This window comes from Frankliniella occidentalis, unplaced genomic scaffold, assembly GCF_000697945.3.
Source record: "Frankliniella occidentalis isolate FOCC.00 unplaced genomic scaffold, Focc_3.1 Scaffold8, whole genome shotgun sequence".
Classification (NCBI taxonomy): domain Eukaryota; kingdom Metazoa; phylum Arthropoda; class Insecta; order Thysanoptera; family Thripidae; genus Frankliniella; species Frankliniella occidentalis.
The window spans coordinates 3101609-3110315 of NW_026267138.1; the positions used below are offsets into that span (position 1 = coordinate 3101609).

General features: G+C 46.4%; 1 protein-coding gene across 4 annotated transcripts in view; it reads left to right on the top strand.

The window, feature by feature from the left end:
- Nucleotides 1-8707, top strand: part of LOC113208484 (E3 ubiquitin-protein ligase HECTD1) — a 35128-nt gene that overhangs the window by 10940 nt on the left and 15481 nt on the right. For 2 of the 4 annotated variants that reach the window (XM_052274712.1, XM_052274715.1), the window contains exons 4-16: nucleotides 519-1699; nucleotides 1784-2123; nucleotides 2214-2355; nucleotides 2831-2893; nucleotides 3541-3711; nucleotides 3794-4028; nucleotides 4629-4664; nucleotides 5235-5410; nucleotides 5499-5666; nucleotides 5754-6116; nucleotides 6201-6329; nucleotides 6418-8106; nucleotides 8202-8661. In XM_052274712.1, coding sequence (XP_052130672.1) covers nucleotides 519-1699; nucleotides 1784-2123; nucleotides 2214-2355; nucleotides 2831-2893; nucleotides 3541-3711; nucleotides 3794-4028; nucleotides 4629-4664; nucleotides 5235-5410; nucleotides 5499-5666; nucleotides 5754-6116; nucleotides 6201-6329; nucleotides 6418-8106; nucleotides 8202-8661 — 5153 coding nt within the window. The remainder of the gene's footprint in view (nucleotides 1-518; nucleotides 1700-1783; nucleotides 2124-2213; nucleotides 2356-2830; nucleotides 2894-3540; nucleotides 3712-3793; nucleotides 4029-4628; nucleotides 4665-5234; nucleotides 5411-5498; nucleotides 5667-5753; nucleotides 6117-6200; nucleotides 6330-6417; nucleotides 8107-8201; nucleotides 8662-8707) is intronic. The other 2 variants (XM_052274717.1, XM_052274722.1) reach the window with 2 other exon arrangements.

Below are 8707 nucleotides of genomic sequence, written 5' to 3' on the forward strand. Positions count from 1 at the left end.
CCCTCTTTGGCGGGTTCTTCGCCCTTTCGGCATTGCGTTGCTACCTACTGAGTGCTTCGCTAACTCCTCGTGGCGTAGCGGAAAATCGATGATGAATCGATATTTAATAGAGTGAAGTTAATATCCTCTAGCGGAGGGCGCTGCACTGATTGTGATTATATTAAAACTACACACAACCACCTGAGCGAGCGCTTTTTCCATGAGACTAAGGCGTGCCCAGGACTGGCTCCCGCGCCGCCCATAGCATAAGCCCAGTTCATCATCCTTTTAAGTCGGTTATTAGAAAAGTTGCGTTGGCCAAGGGCGCCGTGGCCGGGCAGCTGAGACGGGCCGGGCCAAGGTTTTCGGAAATGGGTGCGTCGAGCTTATCCGCGCCACTCTCCACCCACTCGGTGCCACGCCGCGCCTCGCCGCCCCGGGCCCTGACTAATCGCGCGTGTATCATCGCCGGGATGTGTGCGCAACGCGGCGCAATCGTCCAGTGAACACGGCTCATTTGCCTCCCCTGTATGTTGCAGCTGCCCGCCGAGGACCTTCCTGCCCGCACTATGCCGCATCTTCCTGGACGAGTGCGCGCCGGACAACGTCCTGGAGGTGACGGCGCGCGCCATCACGTACTACCTGGACGTGTCGGCCGAGTGCACGCGCCGCATCATCGCCATGGAGGGCGCCGTCAAGGCCATCTGCAACCGCCTGGTGGTGGCCGAGCTGGCCTCGCGCACCAGCAAGGACCTGGCGGAGCAGTGCATCAAGGTGCTGGAGCTCATCTGCACGCGCGAGGCCGGCGCCGTGTTCGAGGCGGGCGGGCTGCGCTGCGTGCTCTCGTTCATCCGCGAGCACGGCGGCCGCGTGCACAAGGACACGCTGCACTCCAGCATGGCCGTGGTGTCGCGGCTGTGCACCAAGATGGAGCCGCTGGACGCGACGCTGCCGTCGTGCGTCGAGTCGCTGTCCACGCTGCTCAAGCACGAGGACCAGCACGTGAGCGACGGCGCGCTCCGCTGCTTCGCGTCGCTGGCGGACCGCTTCACGAGGCGCAGCGTGGACCCCGCGCCGCTGGCTGAGCACGGCCTCGCCCAGGAGCTGCTGACCAAGCTCTCGGCCGCGGCCTCGGGCTGCGCGGCCACCACGGCCGCCGGCCACGGCCACGGCCCCAGCGGCCCGGCCGCGGGCCTCAACGCGTCCAACGCGGCGCCCGAGAACAAGTCTTCGGCCTCGGTGTCCACCATCATCAGCCTGCTGTCGACGCTCTGCCGCGGCTCGCCCAGCATCACGCACGACCTGCTGCGCGCGCCGCTCCCGGACGCCATCGAGAAGGCCCTGAAGGGCGACGAGCGCTGCTCGCTCGACTCGATGCGCCTCGTGGACCTGCTGCTCGTGCTGCTCTTCGAAGGCCGGCGGGCGCTCAACAGGGTGGGCTCGGCGGCACCCGCGCCCGCGACCGGAGGTCCCTCGAGCTCCGGGCAGCTGCTGCCCCGGCTGCGCCGCCTGGAGGGCGCCGGCGAGAAGACGCACCGCCAGCTCATCGACTGCATCCGCAGCAAGGACACGGACGCCCTGGTCGACTCCATCGACTCTGGCGGCATCGAGGTCAACTTCATGGACGACGTCGGTCAGACACTGCTAAACTGGGCGTCCGCGTTCGGGACGCAGGAGATGGTCGAGTTCCTCTGTGATCGTGGGGCAGACGTGAACAAAGGTGCGTTGCGCTGACAGATGGCCTGCTTCTACGATTTGTATAATTCATTTTGAACTAAATTTCTATGAATGTTCTGTGTTTCAGGTCAGCGTTCGTCCTCTCTACATTACGCAGCCTGTTTCGGAAGGCCGGCGATCGCGAAAGTTCTCCTGAAGCATGGTGCGAACCCCGACCTGAGGGACGAGGATGGCAAGACTCCCCTCGACAAGGCCCGGGAGCGGATAGACGAGGGCCACCGGGAGGTGGCGGCCATCCTCCAGTCCCCCGCCGAGTGGATGATCCCGACCGAGAAGCGTTCCGACTCGACGGAGAGTGAAGACAATGGAGAACCTCGGGGCGATCCAGAAATGGCACCTCTTTATTTACGGAGACTTTTGCCTGTGTTCTGCCACACATTTCAGTCAACCATGCTCGCTTCGGTTCGGTAAGTAAATGTCAAGATATTGCACTATCGTGTTTGATATCCCTCAGGTTTGGCCCTAACCCTAACCGGTTTCTTTTTCTTGACTTTTAGGAAAGCTAGTTTAAGCCTAATCAAGAAAATGATACATTATATTCAACATGATCTCTTGATGGAAACCTGCAGCCTTGAATCCCCAACTTATAACTTTGGATCTACGCTCACAGAAGTGATTGCTACTGTTCTAGACAATGAGGTGGGTAAAGTAAAATGTACTTTTGCATGATTTTTCATATTTTTCAAGGCATTATGCTTTCAGGTTACAACTATCTTTCAACTAATGTTTCAACATTTTGCCCTTAATTATATTTTACCAGATCACATTCAAATTTTAAAGCACTGACTTGCGATAGGCACATACTTTCTTAAAATCACAATCACTCTTAAACCCTTTAAAATGAGTTTTTAATATCACTGAAAAGGTTGGGGTACTAGGCGCTTCTTATCTATAATGGGATGCATTAGCTGTAACCTATTGCAACGTTTATTATAGCTACATTGGTGAATGACAATCCCTGGACCATTGAGCCATTCCCTTTCTATTTCCTTCATTGTGTGACAATCTTTTTTGAATTGCATTTGAATCCATATTTGTCCACCTCATTGCAATGTATAATTGTGTATCTTTCCCTGTTAGAAATATCTTAGTTAATAAGGCTCTGGGGTTTCAGATGTCCTATTGGTGGCCCTCTAATTCTTCATTGGGTATCAAAGCTTTCAATTGGGTTTCAAAGGTCAGTTGCTGTGGGATGTTGGGCAGACCAGCCTGATAGTGTGGGTTTATGTGTGTTAAAAATATTGCATGACTTTTCTGTTTTTTGTTTTAATTTTAGTCTCTTTATGCTGCACACACTTCTCAATTAACAACGTAGTTACCAGGTGTCTGGTACCTTTACTACCAAAGTGGACTTAAAACTTGGCCCAATTTAGCTCATGTGTCTCAAGACTTTTAGTACAGAACATGGCATGTGTGGTGTTTTACTTTTCTCAGATTTATAACACTGCATTTTCTTGATATTTCCGCATAACACATAAGAAATCAAATTAACTTTCAAAAGTTGTTATTTTTCTTTACACTTTACTTGACTTTACATGCTCCAGAAGCACAATGGACAGATCTCTCTCTAATATTCTACTGCACTTTCCCCCCCTTTCCCCCCAAATTGACGCTTTTATTAACATTATTTCATATGTGGTTTCACAACTGTATCAGGTGCCACAAACTGACCTAAATTTATGTTGTACACTGTAAAAGCTACATGGGTGTTTATGGTGTAAGCGGGCTCTCAAACGCCTTAAACTTACCCATTTTTGCCTCTGCTTGTCAAAGTCTTTCATTACTGTTTTAATATTGTTAGAGTACTACTTCTTTTCTTTGCAGGAAGATGAAGATGGCCATTTAGTAGTTCTCCAGATTATTCAAGACCTGATGGAAAAAGCTCAAGATGCCTTCCTTGATCACTTTGCTCGTCTAGGTGTGTTCTCAAAAGTTCTTGCTTTGGTGGGGCCAAGAGATGGTCAGGACCCAATTGTTACTGCTGTTAAAGAAGAAGTGAGTATCTCGAGCCTGCTTGAAGTTAAGTTGTCAGTTATCTCTTTGTGACATCAAATATTATTCAATAATTTCATTCCAGGAGGAATCAGAAGTCGATACAGCTCAAGAAGATGCCCGCGAAATATTGGCTGGCAAAGCATATCATTGGCGAGACTGGTGCTTTTGCCGTGGCCGGGACTGCCTTTACATTTGGTCCGATGCTGCAGCATTAGAACTCTCCAATGGCAGTAATGGATGGTTCCGCTTTATCCTAGATGGAAAATTAGCTACGATGTATAGCAGTGGCAGTCCTGAAGCAGGGACTGATAGCACTGGTAAGTTTTGTGAAATTCTAATCTGTCTTAAGCAGCTGTTACCGTATCAACTGATAACCTGCTGTTGTTGGATGAAGTTATGAAAAAAATGATTCTTGGTAGATTTTAGTTAAAGTAGCAGTCTGGGCTAGCATTGCTAGCAAGCTCTAACAAAGTTTGATACCTACTACTTGTTACGTAATGACTCCATTGCGCAATAGAAAAGAGGTGATAGTATCCCTATTTTATTATCCCTTTCACAAACATCACCCTAGTCCCTCATTTCATTAATTACTGATCTATCACCTTATGAAATCTGATTGGTACTCTATTTTTCTTGCTTCCTTTTGGCTCTTCAGATGGTGAGTGGATAGTCAGATGTAGACTAGCTTCACCACTAGTTGAAAGCACACTTAAATGATCTTTGTGAATGTTCAGTTTTTAGATGCACCACAGGGCCCCAGCAATCCAATTTCCCCCGCATGAAAGTAGCAGAAATTATGTTAATTTAAGTCTTGTGTAATGGGTGTCTGCACATTCTTAGTTTCACATAAAATTAAGAAGTTATTGTTGCACAAAATTGTTGCCTGTTCTAACGTGGTATGTCCTCTGTGTTCTTAGGGAAAGGCAAAAATACAGAAACACTGACTGCTGAAGGTAAGACATGATGTGATGCTTTTGGCTGCAAAACATTCCTAACCTGTAAATTCTAATACTAAATTTAAAAACTATTAATCCTTCTGATTCTACCAAGCAAACAATTGACATTTGTACTAACATAATTTGGTTTGTGATTGTATCAGTTTCTTGGTCTTGCTTTCTTAAATATTGATATATGTAGTGCTTTTGTGTGATATTAATCTCTTCAAAGCAATTAGCATCATTCTGGTAACCTTTGCAGTCAGTGATACTTTGTGCATGACAACCTTGATTGAAAGAAAATGAAAATATTGATGAAGTTTTGTGTTGGAACCAAAGGTTTTGCCCCTCAGCAAGGAATGTGCTCTGGAGTTGACCTTATTTATGGCAGAATTTAATGCTTACACAAGAAGCTTCAAGGTCATACATGCTTAGTAGCTGCTGAGCATTGTGACTGTTTCTTCATTTCTTTTGTCCTTTGTTTGGCGTACCTTTTATAGTTCTGTATGGGGGAAAGGAAAACATACAATATGGCTGTGTATCATTTTAAACTTCTATCCCTGCATATCTTTATTTTATTTTTTTCAGAAAATCGTGGCGAGTTTTTGGAGAAACTGCAGAGAGCTAGGTCACAGGTGAAGCCTAATGCTCCAAGTCAGCCAATTCTTTCAAGACCAAGCACGCACAGACTTATTGTGGGAAATTGGCAACTCTCTGCTCGTAGAGATGGAGAACTTCATATTCATAATTCAGATGGACAGCAGGTCTGTGAATTTTTTTTATATAGTTGGATTTAAACTCCGGTTGTCCTCATCTTATTTATGCGTATATGTTTTGTTATTTAATCTTCAGCAAGCAACAATTCTTCGGGAAGATTTGCCTGGGTTCATCTTTGAATCCAATCGAGGTACTAAACACTCATTCACAGCTGAGACCTCACTTGGACCAGAATTTGCAGCTGGCTGGACTGGCAAAAAGGGCAAACGCTTACGCTCGAAAATAGAAGCAATTAAGCAAAAAGTATGTACTGTGAGATGTTTAGTTCTGTCAAATAAGCTATTTTATAAATTTTACTTGACATCACATTTATTTAAATTAACTCCTCAGGTCAAGGTTCAAGCTCAGGAAATTTATGATAAATACTTCAAAGCTGCGCAGGCGCAGCCCAGAGGTGTTGTAGCAAAATTAGGAAATATAGTTGCTCAGATCGAACGAGCATGCCAAAAGCAGCACATGAGTGGCCGAGAGAATGCGTCTGCGTGGCGAGAAATGTTGGTGGGTGCTTTGGACGAACTTTCATTGCTTCTCCAAGAAGATGGCGTTGTATCCGCTTATGAACTTCACAGTTCTGGACTAGTACAAGCCCTCCTAGCTCTGCTGTCTACTTCATGTTGGGATGAGGGACTTAATCTCAAAAAAAGCGACAAATTACTTCGTCAACGTGAAAAAGTCTTCCGTTTGTGCTTTAAGGTAAGAAGTTAGCCGATGAAACTTTTGAAAGTCAGTTCTAGTCAATGAATTGAGATTTGATACTATGTTTTTGTTACATTTCAGGATAAAAAGGGAGAAAGTGGCAACAACTCTGCTGTGATAATGGTACAGAAGTTAATTTCTGTATTAGAGTCAATTGAACGACTTCCAGTTTACTTATATGATACTCCTGGTTCAGGGTATGGTCTGCAGGTAAGAATTCCTATCCACACTGTAATATTATTCGCTTTCTGTGAAAATATCATACATGGTTTGCAATGTTATGTTTTTCTCATTTTAGATTCTTACAAAGAGACTACGCTTCCGCCTTGAAAAAGCCCCAGGTGAAAGCTGCCTTATTGATCGGACTGGGAGGAGTTTAAAAATGGAGCCTCTGAGCTCTGTCGCACAACTAGAACGTTACCTTCTTAAAATGGTTGCCAAGCAGTGGTATGATCATGAGAGATCTACCTTTGCATTTGTGCGCAGGCTAAAAGAAACTAATAAAATTTCATTTCTTCATGCTTATGATTTTGATGAAAATGGAGTAATTTACTGGATTGGAACAAATGCTAAGTCAGCTTCAGAGTGGGTCAATCCTGGGCAATATGGCCTGGTTACTGTTACATCCTCTGATGGACGCAACCTTCCCTATGGACGCCTAGAAGATATTCTGAGCCGTGAGCCATCTGCACTGAACTGCCATACTAATGATGACAAGCGTGCGTGGTTCTCTATAGACCTTGGTCTCTGGGTTCTTCCCAACTGTTACACTCTTCGACATGCAAGAGGGTATGGGCGTTCTGCTCTTCGCAACTGGCTCTTCCAGGTTTCAAAGGATGGCATAACTTGGACAACACTTTTGGCTCACATTGATGATTGCTCTTTAAATGAGCCAGGTAGTACAGCATCATGGCCACTTGAATGTCCTGCTGATGAAACCCAAGGCTGGAGACATATTCGAATTCAACAAACAGGCAAAAATGCATCTGGTCAAACTCATTACCTAAGCCTCTCAGGCTTTGAAATTTATGGAGTAGTCACTGGAGTCTGTGAAGACCTTGGCAAAGCAGCCAAAGAGGCAGAAGCCAACCTCCGGAAACAAAGGCGTCTCCTTAAAACTCAAGTGGTTAAACATTTAGTTGCTGGAGCTAGGGTTGTTAGGGGCCTTGATTGGAAGTGGAGGGATCAAGATGGTAATCCCCCTGGAGAAGGAACAGTTACTGGAGAACTCCATAATGGATGGATTGATGTCACATGGGACCAAGGAGGTTCTAACTCTTATCGGATGGGTGCTGAAGGAAAGTACGATCTAAAGCTTGTCAATTCTGAGATCAATGACAATACTTCACCTCTTCCAGCGACAAGCTCGACTTGTGGCTTGACTCAGACCACTCTTACTACCTTTGTCAAACCAACCAATAGCTCCTCACCTAAGAGTGCTAAAAACTCCTCAGATTCCGGGAAGGTATTGACTATGACCAGCCGGAAATCAAGTTCCACACCAAGTCTTCCAGATGCAACTGAGAACACTAAACCCTCAGTTGCCAGCACTGACCAAGCTGCATCAGCTGATAATCTTGCAGCAAAACAAGCTGCTGAAGCTATTGCTGAAACTGTTCTGAATGTTGCCAGACAAGAGGCCATGGTAGCAGTTAACACAGAAAATGAAAATAATGTGAATATGTCTGCTGCTGCAAATGAGCTGTCAGTTGTTGTTCATGCTTTACGAGACACAGGCTTGGATATATCAACCGCTAATGATCTTGCTACTATTGTCGAAACCTTGGCATTAGAGGAAACCAGTCGTCAGAATTTGGAAAACAGTAATGCCCTTAAAGAACTGAATAAGCAGCTTCGGCGACAGGCAAGCTGTAGTAGTTGCGGTGATGACGTACCTTCTCGGTCTCCCGCTTCACCAGCTCTTCCTCTAGATGCATCACAAGCTAAAACTAATTTAATGAATAAGCTGTCAGCAAGAGCTAACAAGGTAAGGTGGTATTATGACTAACTGTATATTTTGATTGATTGTTTTAACACCAAGAGACCAAGTGTATGAATCCTTTTTCTTACTCTTTACCCCAGCATCAAATGGCATCATCTGCTAACTCGGCTGCAGTCGCGGCTGCAGCGGCTGCGGCTGCTGCAGCTGCACTGGATGATCACTCCTTGCTCTCTGCCGAAGCTGTGGAAGTGTTGGACAAAATGAGGGAAGGTAGTGATCTTCTCCGCAACAACACCAACAGCTTCTTGTCTGGTGAACTCCTGCCCTCTGCATTATTGGGAGCGTCCCCATCTGCTGCAGCTTCCATTGGTCTAATGGCTTCACAGCTCCCTCAGTCAGTCAGGATAAACATGCCTGGAGCAGACAATGAAGCTGGCGCAGAGAAACCTGGGCGCCACAAGCGAGGTGCTGCTCCTTCTTCCACTGCGGATGGCAAGAAGGACCCGAAAGATGAGGGCTCGAGTAAGGACAAAGACAAAGACATGGCTTCGAGTCGTAACACTCAGAACACGTGTGCCAACCCCATGAGTGTGAGTGTGCCTAATCTAACATGTGCCGCACATACTCAATCAACCGAGCCGGTCAA